Source organism: Xiphophorus couchianus, chromosome 6, assembly GCF_001444195.1.
Source record: "Xiphophorus couchianus chromosome 6, X_couchianus-1.0, whole genome shotgun sequence".
Taxonomy (NCBI): Eukaryota; Metazoa; Chordata; class Actinopteri; order Cyprinodontiformes; family Poeciliidae; genus Xiphophorus; species Xiphophorus couchianus.
In genome coordinates, this window is record NC_040233.1 from 15,742,626 (window position 1) to 15,764,428 (window position 21,803).

The window sequence follows — 21,803 nt, forward strand, 5'->3', positions numbered from 1 at the left end:
TCTTGACCACAAAACCCTGATTAATACAGCTAATGGTGCTATTTTAACATTTACTGTCCAGTTTGCTTTGGTGTTTTAGGTTGATAGCAAAACTTAAATGACAATTCTATATAAGTAAAAAACAACAACAACAAAAAAACATTACAAATGTCAACATGACACTTGAAGATTAAAACTACAACTTCTAATTGTGTGAAAAACATCTTGACCTCATCACAATGATATTGACATGTTCTGGAAAAGTTAATAACTAAAGAAAGCATGTTGGCAACAAATAGGCTTGTTTTAAGAGTTATTCGATAGTTATTAATCCTCATTTAATCAAACAAGTCCATCTGTTCTGGTTTTCTTTGAAGTCTTAAATTCAAAACAGCACATATGTGAGGGTATGCATTGAAATTGCTTCTGTAGCCTCACACTGGATTGTTTTAAATGGCAGATCTCTTATGTGCTGATAAAACACACCCACACAGATATACCAGCTTCCATAATGGATCTGCCATCCTCCCTCAGCAGTAATGAAAAAGATTTGAAACAAAGGAGGGTGGTACCTGAAAGCCAGACACTATGCACGCACATAGCTCAAATTGCCTATGCTGCTCCAGGGACTAAGATTGCCAGAAGAAAAAAAGAGTTTTAATACACTTGAATTGAATAAGATGGGAAAGAAAACAAAAAACAAAGTATATATAAAGTCTGAAAAAGAACATCATACCATCTATTAACATTGACAAACTGTCGCTCCCTTTGAGCAACCTTCCTCAGCATCGTCTTAATATCTGAACACTGACAGCTTGTTAGGTAGTCAAGTATTCCAAACTCCAACGAAGCGCCTTGTGCAAACACGGAAATTAATTACCACTTTTTCACCTTATAACATGAGTCACGTTCCACACTCCCCCTCCTCTAACATCTGGGGAGATGTCACAGAGCTTCCACTAATCATGTTTGAAATCCGATTATGCTGCTTTCACACACTGAAAATGCAGAGAAGGCAAGCGGACAGATAGCGAAGGAGCATGCCTCCGAAATATCTATTACCCTATTAAAATGGCTGCAAGTGAGACCAGTAATTATTTGGAACTTGCATCTGGAATGATGAATGGCATGGAGGATGTGTTCAGCCCAACGCAGAACAGATCCATCTCTGGTGCACTGGAGGTCTGCACCCATCCACACTTAGCCCGCATTCTCCATCTTCAGATTAAAAGTCTACTTCAGACTCCCACAGAGTGTTGGGCTGAGTGATGGCCTGAATGTTTGTGAGTGTGTAGGAAGGATTATGTATGTGTGTATGTGTATTTGCCCTTTTAGAAAAGGGAGAAGAAAAAAATCTGTCTTCCATTTCCTAACCCAGCTTGTATTCTCAGTGTGGTAGAACTAAAGTTTAAATAGTGATGAGATAGAGGGCAAGGAGGTATGCACTCAAATTAATGAGGATATTGTTTGGTTGCCATTGATTAAAATGTTTCCTAAGGCTGGCACATTAATTGCGTTATTAAAACAAGCAATTGCCGATATGATTAAAAGATGTGATGATTTATGACAATAATAAGAGTTTGGAGGTGTGTGGGGTGGTTATTGAGGAGAATAACTGCTTATGACCTCAAAAATGGAGCAGAGGGAAAAGTTAGACCCCAATTTCATTATGAATCAGGGCACATTCAAAGATACAGACTACCACAAAGTCAGTTGCCACAGGCAACAACTGTGATATTTTAAATTGTAGGCAAAATTCAGAAATTGTCTCTGGCATAAAACAGTCAATAAATGTAGAGACGGGACAAGATGCAAATCAGAAATGGTCAAATTTCCCTTAATTGGTCCCAGTTGGAGTCTGGTGGGTGAAATAATGAAACATCAGAATTTCCTTTTCATTTAATGTATTAAAAACTAAGAACTCTGAAAAATTCACCAGCTAAAAGCTCATACCACCATGCCTTTTATGAGTTAAATGAATTCAGATAGAACATTTTAAATTATCTTAGAGTTCCATAATTTCAGGTTTGATTCAAAGCTACATACAACCTCTATTAAAAGAACATGGAACATATTTTCCTTTTTCACAGTCATTAGAAAAAAAGTCTATATACAAATCAAAACTGTCTGAAATCGGCATCAGCAGATTTGGACTTCAAAGAAAACAAGAAATTTGCATCAGCCAGAGATAGCTCGACTGAGGCAGAAATTCACATTTCACTAACATGACACTTACCAATAGGAATGCATAAAGTAAATCCTTTTCATAACTCTTGGGATAAAATCCCAACCTGAACCGGTTTCATTTTTCATCCAGCAGACTTGTGGTCTACAGCACTAATACAAACTATCAGTGTTCCTTTCATTTTTACATCAATGTAAATTTGGCACCCATTTTTTGAGATGATTTTATTACAGTTCAAACATACACATTTCTATATGCATTGTAGCTTATAGAAATGTGTACAAGTTGTTCCTTTAAGCACAACTTTTGATGTGCTTTAAGGAAAAGCACATTGAAAGTTGTAAAAGCAAGCAAGATTGCATTTGTACTTGTTAATTAAGACACCACATGGCCAATATTTTAGAATCTTATTAGGGGTGCACTGATTTATCGTCCAGATGATTTATTGGCACAGATTTTCTTAATTTTGGGAGATCAATGATCAACTAATACTTACATATTAACCCCCGGATCTTATCTACCTCAACAAAGGTTTAAAATCAGCCACTGTCCTCTTCTGCTCTCCCCTAGAGATTTGACTGACAAACCTGCCCACTAGGTCGTGTCTGCATGTTTGCAATTAATAATAACTCCACTGTTACCAACTCAGCGACTTTCTTGCTATATTTAGCAACCAAAATCAGAATTGGCAGGTCAGGCTTTTTAAAAGATTGGTAATCGGCGGTCGGCCAGAAAACTGCAATTGGTGCAGTCCGAAATCTTACAGCAATAATTACTTACTTATGCAACTTAATGGTAACTTTTTCCTTATAGGGAGTAAGAATCCAGTAACACACAAATGAAAACATTATGGCTTTATGTGTATCATTACTTCTATGAGCAGCAGAGATTGTTAAATAGGCATATTCAGATATCCACCATCTTTAAGAGAGGTTAAATGTCTGGAACAGGAACAGAGCCGGCCTTTAGCTGCAGCTTTCTTTCCAAGCATCAGCGCAGACAGACATGACATGTGCTGGGCTTTTTTTTGGGTCAAATTTCACTCATCCTCTGCCAAATACAATGCTGACATGTGGAACAAAAACTAACAGATGAGCAGCTTTCTCCAGCTCACACAGATGCTTCCCATATTGCCCTGCTTAAAAATAGGCGTGCCCTCCTCCTCTGGAATACAAAGCTGTGACCTCAGAGTTAAACTTTACTTAAAGCTATTCTGCATCTGATCTTACCCTTCACTGACCATGCTGACATAACATTTGTGCTTCTGGTAAATTGACACATTCAGTTCTAATTAAGCAAGCATCCATCCTGTCTCATGGAACACCTGCTGCAATTCAGGGAAGCAGTCATCTGTGAATGTACAGCAGGCATAAAATGCATTATTTATTTGCTGTAAGAGCAGGAATGATCGTTTTGCATTTCCAGAGCATTAATATCAGGCACAAAAAACAAGTGACCGAGCATTACAGAGAAGCCAAGATTATTCACCTGTGTGGGAGGCATCATTTTGACTTGTGTCACCCATTGTTGCTGAGTGGTGGTGTCTACAGCCTTGATCAGCAAGGGCGAAGCAGGGGCTGGAGTGCGCTGAAGAGTCCTTGCAGCGTAAACTACTCCGTTGTCCTCAATCCGAAAGTCAGATGGATTGCTGCATTCAAACCGCACCAGACCACCTCTGCCACAGCTGACAAACTTCACTGCAAGAGAAAGCAGCACAATGATTTTGGTTTAAAATTAGACAAACAGAGGGAGAAGCTGGGAATATAGACAAAAGGACTGAAAAAGACTCAGTGAGACAGAAAGCCCACAAAGGTTTTCTGATACTTCTTGCTTATACATTATTCACTTCAACCTGTTGCCCAAAGGTACAGATCCAAACAGGTGAAGTGGAGGAAAAAACAGAGGAGAACAAAGTTAAGGTAAAACAGGGAGTGTGCTGTTTAAGGTCTATTAAATGTATGAAACCCCCTCAAAACAATATATTTAAAACATGATGTGGACAACACTGAATGCCTTGCAGTCTTAAGCTTTGTAAAAAAGAACAAAGTTTGAATATTTTAACATATGAAATGCTGGAAAGGTTTCAAGTTTTTTGCTTCAGCAAAGGCCATCGCATGCTAGTTTTGTCCCCTGTGACATACAGGAATGACTACGATCCTCGACTCTACGAGATACAAGATTGGAGTTTGATGTTTATTTCATAAAGAGCACACAGAAATCCAAAACTTGGGGAGTACACATCCAGTCACAGAAGACAGGTGGCTCACGGGGGGCTCGTGTCCCACAGGTGCCAAAGCAACAGGGGTACAACATTGTTTCATGTTACGACTGAGTGACAGTGCAACACACGCCACATATATACACACAGCGTCCAACACACAAACACCTCAGCAGCAAAAAGCTTCATTTACATGTACGAAAATGTTTTGTTGTGTTGCTTAGAAAGATTATAACATGACCATATCATTAATATCAAGACTACACTGAAGCTGTCATGAATTATTAAACAGATGTGAAACTACTTAACAAAACAAAAACAAAAAAAGCAGTGAATGTGGGCACATCATCTTCTTAGGGCCAATACCTTCGGGACCCAGTGATGTCTACAGAGTATCATCCGTGCTTTGAGAGCATAAAATTTCTCTGAGCTCAAGGAAAAGATACAGCCGACCAGTTTGGGGTCGGAAGAAAACCACAAGTACACCACATCCTGGAAGTATTAAATTTTTCAATGATGTGGGTAACCTTAAAGTATTTGCTGAATAACAACCTGCAGGTTACACAAAACTGCCATTCAGCCAAAACATTGCCTTACAGCACACAGAATAAATTTTATAAAGCTAAACTTTCGACAATGGAAATGCAGGGTGGCAGCGTTTTTATTTTAGACTACAATACCGGCCAGCTCCTTACTGCCTATTTCAGTTCAATTACTCTTGACCAATTAGCTTTTTTTTTCTCCACCCTTTGAACTTGGCAATGCTGACATCAGATAAATGACTCTCTCTTTCTGATGGTTTGGCTTTTAAACCAGGTGCCTGTAAGCTCAAAGCCCTCAGGCAATCACCAACCATCTCAAGTCAGCAGCAGATACTCAGACGGAGGTAGAATACAGAGTAAGGGACTGTCAAAATAACTCACAATGCAGCAGAAGGCTGTCAGAAAATTTAGGAAACTTCACAATTCTCAAAGTGGGGATAGTCTTAGACAATTTTGACCGCATCCTTAAGAAAAGAGTTTACTGCAAAAAAAAGTGAGTCTGGCAATTATATGACATTAACATCCCCCAAAAATAATGAAACACATCGAAATCAAGTAGTTACAAAAGGCATTAATAGTGACTTAAAAAAAAAAAACTGCCTGCTTGGATTTTAATTGATTCATTTTAATACAAGAAAATACAGAACAGAATTTAACTTGTTTGTTCTAGCCTACTTACTTTGACTGGTAATTAATAATTTATAAGAGGAGCAAAGAAAAAAGATCACTTTGTGTGAAAGCAGTTTTTCTAAAACAAAACAGAAAGAAATCTGCATAGATAGCATTCTGAAAACAGTATTCATGCATCTTCCAATGGAAATATAGATAATTAAACTCAAAGATTTCCAACACTGCCAACACTCCATGTTCTCTCACCACCACCTTCCACTGAGGAGTGTTGCTGTTACTGTAAAAAAGTACTATTTTAAGTACTGTGCATTAACTGATTGGAAAATAAAACTCTTTAGTTTTCCGGCTTACCAGCCATAGGCCAAATTAGCTGATTTCAGTCATCAGTCAATATCAGAATGCATTTTTATAAAGAAAAAATATCCATTTTAGTTTTCTGTTGCCAGGGTGATCAATAGCTAAATATTTAAACAACAACATATTTTCATCGGTCTTAAATAGGTCAACCAAAAAATGGCCTCATTCTGTTCTTGTAGTTTTAACTAAACTGTGTTCAGTTTACTTGCTTTTAAGAGGCTGTTCTATAGCCAGTGTTAACAGCAAAAGTTACACTGATAATGTATAGGAATGTCCCACATGCATTTATTCATTCTTCGGGCTCTAGTGGCCTAAAAAAAACACACACAAATGCCAAATAAGTGATTCAGTTGCAGGTTATCCATCTCCAGATGAATAGGCTCCCTAAGGTAAAGTGTGAGAAGAGATCTTGGTTGCCACACCCTGTTACACATGTCATCATGGGCAGGACGATAAAGGCTCGATTTGGGCAGAAATGCCGATGCAGCACAGAGAAGAGCTGGGAGTAAAAAAAAAAGGGGGGGGGGGGAGTGAGAGGGGGAAACAGGCATGTCAGCAGAAAGGACTGTCCAACTAATGCCCTGAACCAGAGCCCAAAATTACCTCCAACTCAATGATCCCATTCACAGCTTGGACGCACCCCCCTCCAAAGCCCTCCCTTGCTGGACAACACAAAAACCCCCTGTAACCTCTCCATGGTCCAAGAGTGCCTCTCTATTGTCTGTACATCACGTGATAACTCTAACTCAGACAGACACAAATAGTTTGCAGAGAAAAGGAGAGGGCAAGACATTTAATTTGGGGCACAGAATGTGAACTCTTTGGCTCCACAGAGGCAAAGAAAATGTTCCAGAATCTCATCTTTAATTCCTGCCTGCCAACTGCACTCGCTGGAAGCCAGCATACCTAACTTCCACTAATGTGCTGTTAATGCGACAAGACTGAAACCTCTCATGTGAGATCATCCCAGTATGCCATCATTTCATCTGAGAAGTGAGGTCACTGACAGTTGAGAAATACCCAGCATAGGTGTTTCATCAGCAGCTGCAGATATACGTGTACTAGTGCAAATACTCTGGTGTCAATCTCCTGACCTAACCCTAACAAATCGCTCTACACTCCTGGACCGAATGCATAATTCACAAATGAATTTGACCAGGGTTAGTAGAGCCGGTCTGAACCTGGCAGTGATACAACAGAATATGAATCAAAGGCTCACACTGAATGACATCCAAGCCAGCACCACTGTTTATTCAACCCTGTTGAGCCCCAATGGAGCTTGCTCTGTGCTACCTCATTTCAAACTGCTGTGATATGAAATTCTAAGCTGGTTCTAAACTGGGGAGAACACAGCAAATTAAGGTCAGCATTCTCTAGCTATGGACAGACTTTTAGTGCAAACCACTAAAAAAAATATCCCTAACAGCATATTCTGTAATCGGCCAATTATTGCTTGAACTGCTAAAAGCACAATGTGCTAATGGAACACAAAGTAAGATTGCCGCTTGCTTTGCGTAATTGCTCATGCATATGTTCTTTTTTAGTATGGTGTTTTTTAGGCTATCATTATGAAAGCATATTTTACAGCTTTAGGCTTGGTAAATAAAACCATTGTGTAACATAATTTTTCCTATTCCTCTTAGAGACGTTTTTCTAAAGGCGTTTCAAGTATGCTTTGTTTGCAAGAAGATCAGTCCATCAGAAAAATACTGGACTGACTTATGACTGAATATGCCTCTCTTATGAAATACTGCAGTATGAAAAGCTGTGATGAAGGTATAGTCGCGTTTTCCATAAATAACATTCTTCAGAGCCAGTAAACAGTTTGTAGTCCAAGCTTTACTATGAGAATGATGATAGTTAATTTTGCCAGTCTAAACACTTGAAGCGCCCTTCAAGTGCATGCATTTATAGAATGACATTCAATATGCAGGGGGATTTGCATGAAAAAAAACAAAACAAAAAAACTGGTCTTTGTGCAATGCTGCTACCAATTAAGATAGCTGAAGAAGAATAGCAGTGCTTAGAAAAATATAACAAGCAGCCAGCTCATTTTTCTAGCTTGATTGTAGTGACCAATCCTCAATTCTGGAAAGGCTTTCAGAAACATATTGACACTGTACTGCTTTATCACAAAACACACGATTATCCAAACCGGGGAGAATTAGGCCATAAGTAAGAAATGTATGTTTTATACCAAATGCTGATTTTTATACCTTAAGGGTACAACAAACTGGCTCTGAGGATAAATAAACATTCTTAATTGGATTGACTGATACTTTTTCAAATGACATCTAAAAATGTACACAGTTGTTCTCTAGGTTAAAATCATCTAATTTTAACAAATGCCTTTTTTTCTTAAATCGTTCCTTAGATTTGCTCCACATCTTTACTAGGCCATCCTAAATGCTAGAAAAAGCTATCCTTTAAAATTTGACCACTATAATCTTCCCATACAAGTAGTTTCCAAGTACATTTCCTTCCTGTTGTAAAACAGGGCTCACTTAATGGAAAATGTGTTTTAGTTGGTTTTTTTTGTTTGTTTTTTAATAAGCAGCATTTGTCATTTGAAAATTAGCAGCCTCTTTGGGTTTATAGTCTATATGAACACCAGGGGAAACAATTATTTAAGGGCTTTGTTGAGTAAACAAAATGATTCTGTGTTTTCCATCACGCTGACAGTCGGGTATTGTGTGGATTAACATGCCACTGGAGCCAAGAACTGATAAGGCTAAGCTACATCCTTCTGCAGTTATCAGTGCATAGCTACCAGGAATTTGTTCTGCGGGTTATTGAGACCAGCAACTTGATAGAGAGGCTTTAGAGAGAAACATAATGATCACAATGCCAAGATGTCAACCGCTTATCAACTATGATAGTCATTTTTACTTCAAGTCATGTATGCATATGTGCATACATATTTATACTGTTACCTGACTGCACTAACTAGGTAAAAATCTATTATACAACATACAATTTTAGAATAGCCTTATAATATAGTAATACACAGCACAATCAAAATTCACATGGTTCTATTTTATCTCCACAATCTGTTATGCTTTTTAACATTTCAACCTTGTCTATTTCTTCAACCAAAAATACTTCTAGGTTTTAAATTTGAATTTGTCAATGTAAAATGGATGGTACAAACAAGACTAATATGAGAGGTCAATGGCCAGAGATGATTTAGGATTTTTTTTTAAAAACTAGAACTTATAAGATATAATAAATGCATACATTTTTAATTATTTCTGTATTTCCAGGTTAGTGTCTGCAGACTAGTGTTCACGGTCACACCCATGGTGGGATTCTGGAAGATGTGGGCTCCTGGCCTAGTGCCTGTTAAAGTCTCCTATACTTCGATCCTTATGAAATCTGCTTTATTCCGCTCCCCACTTCCCTCTTTCTTCATTTTTATTTTTCTGAATTTCACTTTTTCCCCACCCCATTCTAACCACATTTATTGGCATGAATAAAAGCAGTTTAACAAATCAATAGGCAGAGGTCTATGTTTTCCATTATTCAAGTTTTACAAGTATAACAATTCGCTATGAATCAGGAGGAACTTTAAATGGTTTTACAAGTTGTTCACAATCATTTGACTGTCACTGTTTTAATCATGAGCAAAACTAAGAATCTGAAGCTTAACATTTTTAAACAGTTGAACTTAAGACACAAATGTATGTCATACAAAAAAAATCCTGCAAACTGTAAACTGTACACTTCCATATTAATCAGGACCTTGTTCATTTCTATTTCTTACATCGGTCACAGACATCTCCATTGAAGTAATCACAGTCAGTCTTTCGGTGTAAAGCTCATGTTCCTGCAGCTGCAAGGATGGCGGTGTTTCAGTGAGTTTTCTTTTTCTTTTGCCATGCCTGACCTTTTTTTTTGTCTGTGTGGAGAGGAGAGCTAAGTAGACCCAAATAGACCTGTCACAATAACAAATTTTGCTGAGCAATTAATTGTCACAAAAATTATTGCGATAAATGATAATATTGTTTGAAGACCTTTTTACACTGATTTAATGGAAATGACGTAATAATGCATGCGATTTCCTGCCAAAGATAGATACACTTTATTTTCAAAAGAACACTTAACACTGGAGCTGATAAGCAAAACAAAACAACCAAAAACAAAAATAAAATGCATTCTCAGTCTCCATCAACAAAAAATGTACTTGAGTAAAAACTGAACAATATAAAGATAAAGTGGAAATAAATACTGCATTCAACCAAAAGAGTGCAGATTACGAAGTCTGTATTCTATATTGCCCTTCAGTAATCATTAGCTTTAAATAGAGAAGATGGGTACATCTGACTACCTGATGCAATAGTTCACACTACACAATTTTTTGCCCTGATTTTCCCCTTACGACAATCTTAGAACGTTGGGTGTTCTAAAATTGCTGATTTTGTAACCGATCATCCTGTAATGTGTGATGTGTTACGGTAGATCGTCGTGGCCGCTCCGATCTAAATCAGGGTTCCCTGACTGGGAGCATTAACACAGCCTGTTGAATGTGACGGGCAGCCAATAGGAAGCACGGATTCACCCTTAGCGCTGTCTGAGGGGAAATTACGGAGGGAATCCCAAGCAGCTGACACGGCGCAACCAAAAGTCCAGTGGACATTGGAGATGGTATGTGGAAACAACAATAATGTTTATTCAACATTTCATGCAAAGAATATAGAAATGACAAGGGAAGTAGTTGGAGCGAAATTGCAGTAGCAATGTCGCTCCAACTACGAGCGAGCGAGATGTGAGGTAGCAGTTTATCAACTGCAATAGCAGTTGATAAATTGCTGTTCTTCGTTGACGTGACATAAATAAGTTATAATGATTTTCATTCAGTCAGGACTTTACGCTGACACTAGCTACATGCATTGCAGGTAGATTGTAGTAAAGCATTGATTAATACCTGGTTTTAAAATTAGTTAACTGGATTTGTAGCCATTATTTTGTGCCCATTGTAGGACACCACACGGCACGATCGAACTGTTATACCTAGGATTTCTGTTGGCTAATGTGTGGTCTCTCAGGTTTTGAAAATGGGCCGACAATAGGCCGGCAACTCTAAGATCATGTAGTGTGCGCTAGGCATTACACTAAGGAAATGAGGAAGGGAGAGGTTAGTGGAGATCACTGGAGTTGAGCCTTTTTTCATTCAGTGTCATCAACAGAAAGAAAAAAAGGCCGGAAGAAACGATAAAGCCAATAATTAAAATTAGGTTAATAGTTTTAATTTATCGTGTGGTTAACTGATTTATCGCAACAGGCCTAGACCCAAACCTCCCCTAAGTAAGTAACAACCGGTAAATGCTGTAAAGCTTTTCCTGTTCTGAAATATTAGCAAAATCTGTGAAATTCCACATTTTATTGTGAACTCCATTGAGTCATGATGCACGATGCGTCATTGTGCATTTTGTTTAAATTGCACCATTCCATCTGCGTTGTCTGCATCACCGAAATCATAGGGTCTTATAAGAAATCTTTAGTATGTTAAATATGTCATTCATGCAACTAGCATCACAAACAGTTTCAGGATGTATGTTATCTGCTGGGTGGGATAAGACTAAGAACTAAAGCAAAAATGCTTGACCGGATTTGAATCCGAGCTTGGATCAGCAGTGCAACAGGGCCGTTAGTTTCGAACTAGTAAGTCACAACTCTAGGCCAATAAAACTAAAAATCTAGTCACCAGCCAATATGTGGCTGCATCTCTATTTTTCCAAGACACTTAAAACGTAGATCAAACAGTCTTGACTAAGTAAAAAACACGTTTACTGTTCCGTAAACATGCGCCTTAAACAATTTTCTTTCACTCATCTAAATTATATTATTTCGATCAACATTGAAGATTTAATTTTCTGAATTAAATCTTTATCCAAGAAGATCTACAAATTTTCTTATTCAGACAAAAATACAAAAACATGACACAAAGTGCAATGTTAACTATTCCAAGTCAGCATTATAATCTCAGGAATAAATGAAAATTGACTCCACAGCAGCTTATATAAAATAAGTAAAAAAATTTGAAGGCCCCTAAAACCTCAAGGCTCTGGCCAAAGTCCAACAGAGGTGATAATGCTAATTTTAGAAAATGCTCCTGTGCTCTGTACATCCATCACTGCAGTGCCATGGGGTTGTCACGGTGCCATCTCAGGCATTTTCAGCAGGACAAAAAGTTAAACCTCATTCCTGAAGTCCTGAGGGGAGGAATATGCAACCATAAATCATTCTCTTTCCTCTAACAAAAACTTAGAGCTGTTTAAATAAGAGGAAAAGCCTTTACTTTCAAATTATTCAGAATCTTAAAATAATCTGTAAGAGCACAGGCCGTTCCATTTTGATAGGGTGAAGTGTGGAAGACATTTAAATAAATGCTTTGCCTAAATTAGATGACAAAGCAGGTGTTACATTACTTGATCTTTTATTTGGAGGTTAATACTAAAAAGGCTAAAGACAAGTCTTCAAGGAAAGCAGCCAGCTGGTTTATTAGCTTGTCACCATGAGCCCCCATGCCTGTGGTTTCAAGCTGAGCTGATGTCTTCAGAGGAGGCTGATCATGAGGGCCAGGCTCTAAAAGTACCTCAATGCAACCTGTAATGTCACATTATTGGGCTCTTTTGATCTCCAAACCATAGAATCAAAGCCATTTAGTGCCTCCCCTTGATCATTTGTGTCAAAATACCATCACGAAAATCAAAGAGGCAGAAAAACATTCGGTGACCAGGGATGAGATAACCTCTACTGGCATTTTGACTGTGTCTTGCAAGACTTTTTAATGGCAGTAGAAGATGTTTTTCAGATGCCGAGTTGTTATGGAGTGGAAATGTAGGGATGGGCTGCATGTTTGTGCTTAGAACTGTACCAATTATTGCTTCTCAGAAAGCAAAAACACAATAAGTGCATGATGCTGCATTTACTGCTTGCAAAGAATATATATACACACACACACACTTTTAAAACACAAGAAAAGCAAGTGTGTGGTCAGAATGTGGTGGGTTGCAAGACAGATGTGTGTGCAAAAGCATTACGGGGTTTAGCTAAAGCTTGGAACATATTGTATCAATCAAATCCTGACCACTAACATATTGGCTGTGCATGCAGCAAAGAATTAACAAATGGCCTCATTTTGGGATTAGGCAGAATGAACAGCTGATGATAAATTATTCTACAGGAGTGGCTTAAGAGAACATGGAAAACCTCATACCACTATTATATGTGAAGAAGCAGCTTACCAAGCTGTTGTAACTGTGGCTGTAAAGATGCAAAATTTCCAAACGAAAAGTAAAGCTATTAAAATGTTTGAGGGTGGGGAGTCAATTCCATCACCTCAAAGTAAATCAGTCTGAACCGTTTGTCCATGAGACAGAGAGAGAAAAAAAAGTCCTAAATAAGACTAACATATTGGTTAGTCTTATTTAGGACTTTATTCAGTCACACATTGAATAAAGTCAGACTGTGTTGTATCTCTGTATATGCACATATTAAATAAAATACGCCGAACACATTCCAAGACAATTAACAGACAGACAAGACCTTTACTGGGAGACAACAAGCCACACACTTAATTAAAACTTTGATTTGCGCTGGACAAAGGTTTCCACAAATGAACGTTCAAGAAGACAAAGCTATTTCCCAGGAGATTGACCACAGAGCAACCCATTTGTACGTTATCAGTTTTGATAAGATTAGCACAGTTGTTTATTAGAATGTGATTAAATTCTGACAAATTGCCTAACCTATTGTGTCAGCACTTGACAAGGAGTTCATTTAATGCTGAAAGGGAACGGATTCAACCAATGTGAATAATGACCACAGGGCATGATGGGTGCCGATGGCCTCTCTTCGAATGAGACATGCCCCCCGTACCATGTCACTCTGCCACCACACCTTTACACATTCATTACAACAACAAGAGTAACCAGCCAGAATAAACATGATGGTGGAGATAGGCAAAAGTCAATGCGGTGTAACAGGACAAGAATAATATTTGGTTTTATATGCACCATTTCCCGCAGCCTCTTTAATGAGTTGTGTTTACACATTCACACGTGAGTGGAAGTTAAGATGGCCTGCATAAGTAGGCACAAAAACATAAAGGAATCCAGCTAGACGTACAGAAACTAGAACAACTAGGCACAAGAGGAAGTTGAATTTTGTTTATATAGAGAGTACAAAAGGATTTCTATTCCAAAGTCTCCATTTTCATTTGACCATTTGCAATGTTAACTTTTGATGGAGAGATTCATGCTAGAATACCTCTGGACAACAGGACACACTGGGAAGCAGTCATTATTCACCGTTACAAACCACTTTCTAATGTACCCGCAATGGCTTAAGACCGAGTCACATAAAACTCTAGCCTCTTACAGATGTCATGAAAAAAGAAAGTAGCCACAGCAACAATAAAACGGGTGGTTGCTGTTAAATTTGAATTTTAATACTGACACGATCTCTATTTTAAGATTCCATACTGTTCCACATGCAGGTCATGGCCCCAAGCCAGCATGTAATAAATAAAAATGTACCTAAATGTACATTTCATCATGTGAACATGTTCATAAAAAAATATTTTCTATAAATCTTAAGTCTTAGAAGCTCATCGACGCTCATTTTTCGGTCTAGACTTGAAAAGTGTTAAAAATCAAATTCAATACCTTTTTCAATACCTGACTTTTCAACACTGCATACAAACTTTATACTTTTGATTCACTCCATATATATATATATATATATATATATATATATATATAAGGATGAGCAGGTTTTATTTATATCTCTATACTTAAAATGTCAGGCTGGTTGTGGGGGTTGTCATTGCCGTTTAATTGTTTGTCTCAATTTTCTTGAAGTTCTCTCCAAGTTTCTTTAGTTCTTAAGATGAAAGCTGCACCATTACATAACTGAGAATTAATGCCATCCATGCAACCAATTAAAAGTGTTTGACTTCAGCTCGCCCGACAAAATGTATTTGCTTACCTTGTCATAGTATTATCGTTTGTGTTAATTTTTGCCAGTTAACCTCAAAAACCATAGGACTATTTTTCAGTTGTCATTTTGGGTCTCAAAAGCAGAAGAATGACCTACTTGGCAGATAACCTACCATTTTAGATATCTTGATTGTTCATCTTCACCTGCTTACATTTCATGTCTGTTAAATCATTTTGTACTCCAAATTTGTTAATTTGTAAAATAGTTAGCTTTTTTACAGAAATTATGCAGTTAAATCTTTGTATAAAATTTCTTGATGGAGTTCTATTACACCCAATTTCCATAATTTGTATTCTAATTTCTAAAATTATAAAATAGCATGTTGCAAAAAAAAAAAAACATCTTAAAGACATTCTGGTTTTTAATGAGCTGTTTGATGTTGCCATTGTCATTTTTAGTCTATCTTGTATGGCATTCAGAAAATGTATTAAGACAAATTTAGAAGTTCACTCATTCAACAGCTGAGATCTGCTACAAACAAAAACTTCCGCACTTTACCATATGCACATCGGATGAATATGATTAACATGTCCTTAGGCAAAATAAATTGCAACCATATTCCAGTCAATGATGACTCAATACTAAAGTACATGCAAGCGACTGCTGATGAAAAAGACCTGATGTATGCTCTCTGCCTTAATAAGAAAAAGAAGTCTGCCTGTTTTGCATAGCTCTGTCAATCAAGCACAAATGCAAATTACAAGCTCAGGTAAAGACTGACACAGTTCACTGCATCCAATTACAAATGTAACCACACACACAAACATCTTGCCAGCTTTAATTTCTACTTTTTTCTTAAAAATAAATAAGGATTTGAACATATATTTATAATTCATTCATGCAGCCAGCTAACATACTGCATTGCTGCATTTACTATGAATAGCCCACGGAATTCCTTCTCTGCCTTCTGCTTTCAAGAAGTCAGGGTATGGAAAGAAAACAAAGGGGAGGAATGTGAATCCTGCTTGGCCAGGAAACAAAAGCGGCAGACAAAGGAAGATGAGGCTGGCAGTCTCTGGAGAAGACTATAATGCAAGATCTATGCTGCTTTTGTGTCTCTCAAGCTAAAGAAAAATGATTCGAGTTGCACACAACAAAGAAAACATACGGAATTCAGTTTTTTTTCTTCCCCTTTACACAGAATTGAATTGTTCAGATGTATAATGATTTGGAAACTGGTTTGCCTTCTAAATTTAAAAGACAAAACATTAATACATCTCAGTGTATTTTCTGGAGGTGTGAACCAAACAGTGTGACAACTGCTTACCTATATTTTTCTTTTTACTCACATGCCCTACACCACTCATCACAAAGCACATCAATCTCTCAGAAGCACCTTTATAAAAGCAAACTATGAATCACTTTTCTTTTTTGGAATTGAAAGGAGTTGTGAAAAAAGTCAAGAAAAAAATCATCATCGGAACATTGATGAGAAGGAAAAAAATTACATAGAAGTGTTAGGCTAGCGGCGAATATACAAAGAATCTACATTTGTAATTTCACTTTTGAATCAATATGTGCCAGATTCAGTTTGGCATGCAATCATCCAATACTTAAAGAAAAAAATGAAAAAAATAACAGAAGGAAGACTAAGACTGGGTCCAACACTTCAAGCAGAAACTTTCATATCAGCACCCGCATGGGTTTTCAAAAATGCGACAGCTTGTTACTAAAGGAAGTAAGCAAACAGAGGATTATTCAACTGTTTGTATATTCATATTAATTGTCTTAATATGTTAAGCAAGCTGATTTTTTTCTCCCATCTTTGTACTTAGTTTATTTCTGAAAAGATAAAGCCAGTACTTTGATGCTTCTGACCGCTAACTCACTTTGACCTGAATGACCCTCCCCCCACATGTAGTTTGTGCTTAAATAGATAAGCTAAGTAGACTAAAAACATGGTTTATTCTTTAACTGACTGCAAGAGTGATATTGATCTTTGGCAAAGCAAATAATTTGTGTTCCAAGGCTGAACGTGAAACCACAAAAACAGAGAAAAAAAAAAAGGTTTTAAAATGAGATCTGCCAATACTTGGGTATGGGGTTGTCTCTGTACTACGTTCAGAACTTGGCCCACAGCCCTAAATGATTAAAAATGATCATCTTCCAAACAATCTTTAAAGGTACAGTCCTTTTATAAAAGAATAACACCCTAACTCAGGGGTGGGCAATCCTGGTCCTCGAGGGCCGGTGTCCTGCAAATCTTAGAAATCTCCCTGGTCCAACACACTTGAATCCAATAACTGAATCACCTCCTAAGTGCAGTCAAGTTCTCCAGAGTCCTGCTAATGACCTCATTATTTGACTCAGGTGTGTTGAAGTAGAGATGCATCTAAAAGTTGCAGGAGACCGGCCCTCGAGGCCTGGAGTTGCCCACCCCTGCCCTAACTGCTCTACCACAAGCATGGGAGTTATCAGTAAGTGGCTCATATTTAAACAGACAAAATTGTTCTGTCTCACCCAGGGGGATTTAATACTACACTTCTGTAGAATCTGCAACTTACTTGACCTTTTGAAATTTCTCAAACAGAATGATAGCTTCAGATGCTTCAGTAAGTTTGCAGTGCACTGCCTGACTTTTCAGCTCTCAGTCTGTAGGACAGCTTGCATAAGGGCTTGTGGATGTGTGCTGGTACTTTTCTACACATCTGCCTCGTCCAAACAATGTTTTTGTTTTTCATCTAGAGCGTTCTCTCCAGATGCACAGTAACATCCAGCACCAACTAATGTTTAACCACTTTTCTGATCAGCTTTCACTGTTCAACTAAGCCACCACCAGGGCGGAGAGAAGCATCGGCAACGCTGCCGAAAAGTTGTGTGCTAGTTCAGGAAGGTGAAAACATATCACTTAATGGGTTTTGGCATAATTGACTTTAAAATAGATTTTTTAAGAATTGATTAAATTGAAATAGATTTTAACATCTGTGGTGATATTTCTTCATTTAAATGTTTATATACTGTGAAATTCACCATTAGAACATACCAGCCTATTCATACCTGCAAAGAATTCTCACACTCTTATAATTTGGTTTAAGCAACATTAATATATTTAGCATTTTTAAATCATAAAGGTAAAAAAGAAATGTTTGAATGTTTCAAATATCTAGCTGAAACACAACCTCTGTGCTTCAGTAGCACTTTCATGTGTTAAAGAACAAGCAGGATTTTTGAAAATCTGTAAACAACTGATATTTGCAGTCTTTGCATCATGACGCTTCTCAGACTGAAAACATCAGATGGCAACGATTAATCTTGGAATCAGTCCAGCACGAGAATAGTCTGTCTCGCATGCATGTTGTGTTGCTTGAGCATTACCATGTGTGGAGTGAGGCTGTGCGAGTGGACTATGTGAGCTGAGAGACCTCTTACTTCGATGTAATCAGCTGAACTGAATGGCTTTAGAGAGGGGATCTGTGCAGCTGTGCTTTATTCTAGACACAATGACTCCCAGATTAAGGAAACTGGAAGTAGAGAGGAAGAGAATAAACGATCACAGGGATGGAAGGAGTTGGTGGTGGTGAGGGGAGGAGAATCCAAGCACATCTGTCCTCAGTTTGTATGCAGCTATAACAAAACCACAAGTAGGCCCATGTACAAATCTGTCTCTGCTTGGAAAGGCCGCCTGCAGAAATGTTTCCAGACTGTGGCTTTTTAACATGAGGACTCGTGGGAATACTCTGTCGCCTCTCAGTGATAGCACTGTTAGTCAGGGTCACACTAACATTGACAGTGGTGGCACAAAGAAGCAGGTGGCGCAACATGTGAATCAAGGGAGGCAGCTTCCCATTTTACAACAAATTCAGTGTTGTAAAATGCAACAGAAATATGCGGTGACATCCAGTTTTAATGGCTTAGAATGTCAAAACAACCCAGCGATTCATTACAGAGCAAGAATATTCTTGTCCAAATATGCAGCTCTCTTTGAAATCTTCCCTTTTGTATGCGTTTCGGGTTGTGAATTGGGTTTTCGAACTTTCAATGTGCAAGTGATCATGTTGCCTCCACTGGTCATCCTTACCAACCAATTCAAAGATAATAGGAGACTATCTGGAGGGAAGGGAGGTGTTAGGTTTGCTGTGTGGCATCCCATCATTCTGCTTCACTGAAACCTTTCAGGCTAACAAACAACATGCAGGTTCACAGAGTGTTATGCAAACAGAGCAGAGATTCACGAGGAAGACATCCTACAATTGCTGGGAGTCATTCAAAGGACTTTGTATTCCCACAGAATTTAAGTGATTAAACAGTAAACCACACTCAATCACCCAAATCCAACCAGTTCTTTGGGCAGTCTTATTTTCCCAAAAGGAATATTCATTTCTATGCATTCAATAATTAGTTGAGAATCCCTTAATGTATCAATGCGATGTGGTGTGGAGGCAATCAACCTGTGGTTCTTCTGAGGTATAATGGAAGCCTAGGCTGCTTTGATACTTGCCTTTAGGCCATCTTTATTGTTGGATATGGTGTCTCATCTTTGTCTTAACACCCTTCAGATTTTCTAAAGGGTGTTGGTTTCAAGTGTTCCCACCTTTTTTGAATAAATCTGAAAAGCGTGAGATGCACATTTTTTCAGCCCTGCCAAGACAATTTTATGGAAAAGCTTATTTTGCTGCAATTATCGCTGCAAGGACTTTGGTGAATTATTTCTGTAAATCTGGAGATTGAAATGTTTCTATCTGCTTGCTCTGAAAAATAGATCAAACACAGTCCAACTAGAATGAGCGCATTTATAAACATCAAATTTAAAGTCTTCAAGTAGATTTTACTCTGGACTTTGATTCCATCACAAAAGATTTTACATTTAGGGTCCTTAATCTGCTGGAAGATTAACCTCTGTTCTAGTCTCAGGTGTCCAACAGGAATCCACATTTAGTTGAACATCTTGGCCCACATGTGTTATCTATTAACATAAAACTTGTTTGTGATGCATAAAAACTTGTACATCATATTTTCACCTAGAGAAGTGACCTTTTTTTTCCTCATGTGCAAAGTATGCTGGGTCAATGATGCAGGTAGGTTACAGTGGACCAACACTTTGATGTGGTAGTTGACAAGAGCATTCCATAAAATATCTGTATTGAGGCACATTGCCTCAATATATTGAGGCAATTTGTGACCGCTTATGCCCTACACTTTTTAAATTTCGTTGTTCTTGTGACAATGACAATAAATATTTATCTTATCTCTCATCTATCTTACTATTTACTATATTATCTAGTGCTAACACCATTAGCAGGAGCTAATACAAAATCAAAGTAAACTGAACAATGAGTGAATGTCTAAAGTGACAAACACATTCTAATACATTTGAGAAAATCTTCTGATCTTGGACTCTGGAGCTCCTTGGAATATACATACTCCTTTTGGATTTCCATTTCCAAGCAGCAGCTGCAAAACACCAGCTTTTTCAGCCGACTTTCTCCTCTTCATCAGTTTGTTCCTCCTCATTTCTACTTTGACTTATTTCAACGTGATTCAGTTCAAATTAAGAGGGTTGAACATCGCTGTGTAAAATAATCTGTTCTGGTTGGACGGAGCTAGCACTGTCGCATCTAGCAAAGGCCGTCACAATTTGTCACATGGATCTGTCATCCATGTGACAAATTGTCACATGGATGTTTAGTTTTATACATTTCATACAGCCTACAGTATGTTTACATCAAAAATATTTCTCAAAGTCTATTACTACAACCAATTATGAATCTTTTGAAGCAGTATCCAGCATCCCATCAATTTTTATGCCCCTACTCAAGAAAAACATCTCCACATAATTATGTTGCCTCCATCTTAACTGTGGACAGCCTTCTTCGTGCTGTAATTTCCGGTCAATAAGCTGCGACTGCGATGCGGCTAATACACAGCTTTTTACCAAAGGGTTTTGAAAAGCTGGCTGCATGAGGAAGAGCACTGTACAAACTCAAGAGCGAAACAAAAGTGACACTGAGACTGACAACAAAAGAGACTGAGGAAGTGTGTGAATTCCAACACTAAAGAAGATTCCTTCGGTGGTTTTAGTGAGCAGGAGGGAGATGCAGTCATTAACTTTACTTGGTGGGCTATTGGATTTTTTTTAAAGCACCCATGTTACAGGTGTGCGTTTCAAAGTTTAAAATATAAAATAAAAATCTGCAAATATATTGCATTGACACCTGCAGCTTATAGACCAGCGTAGTCTGCATGGACAGTTTTATTTTTTATTATTAAAAAGTAATATTTTTTTAATTTCAATTTTAATTTTCTAATATTTTCAAGATTAGTGAGTGCTGCTTATATTCTGGTGTGTTCAATGGTCTGGATATTGGCAGTTGTGCCATAGTCTAATGTTGAAGGCATTTGGTTACACTGGATTTTATTTAGGGGCATCAGGGTAAAACAGACTCAACACAAACATAGAAAATTATTCTGATTTTTTTTTTTTGTTTGTTTTTAAAACCGTATGTAGGTGTTTTTATTTTTTTACCCATTTCATAAGCTACATTGTGTTAGTCTTTCGTACCAAATTCCAATAGAGTAGATTCAGGTTCATGGTTGGAATGTGTCAAAATGAAAACATTCAAGGGGTGAATATTTTTTGCAAGGCACTCAACAAAACAGGAATGATATTTTACAGGTTCTTTGTTGGAAATAATTACATTTTTCCAGGTGAGTTCTTGCATTCTGTAAAACTACATCGCTCAGCCTGCAGATACAAGTATAACAATTCTCAAGACTTGAAATTGATCCTATTTTTTTTCAAGAGGATGAACAGCACAAGAGGAGTTACGGTGCCTGCATCTCCTGGTCTGCAGTTTTTTTAATTAATATTATTTTTATGATGTACATTGCTTCTTATGTGAGGCTTTTCTCTTCACTTATCCACCTTCCTTTGACTCACTGGAGTCAGTGC

General features: G+C 37.7%; 1 protein-coding gene across 1 annotated transcript in view; it reads right to left on the minus strand.

The window, feature by feature from the left end:
* Positions 1 to 21,803, minus strand: part of cdh2 (cadherin 2, type 1, N-cadherin (neuronal)) — a 78,400-nt gene that overhangs the window by 28,965 nt on the left and 27,632 nt on the right. The window contains exon 3 of the mRNA XM_028020798.1: positions 3,653 to 3,861. Within this exon, the coding sequence (XP_027876599.1) occupies positions 3,653 to 3,861 (209 nt within the window). The remainder of the gene's footprint in view (positions 1 to 3,652; positions 3,862 to 21,803) is intronic.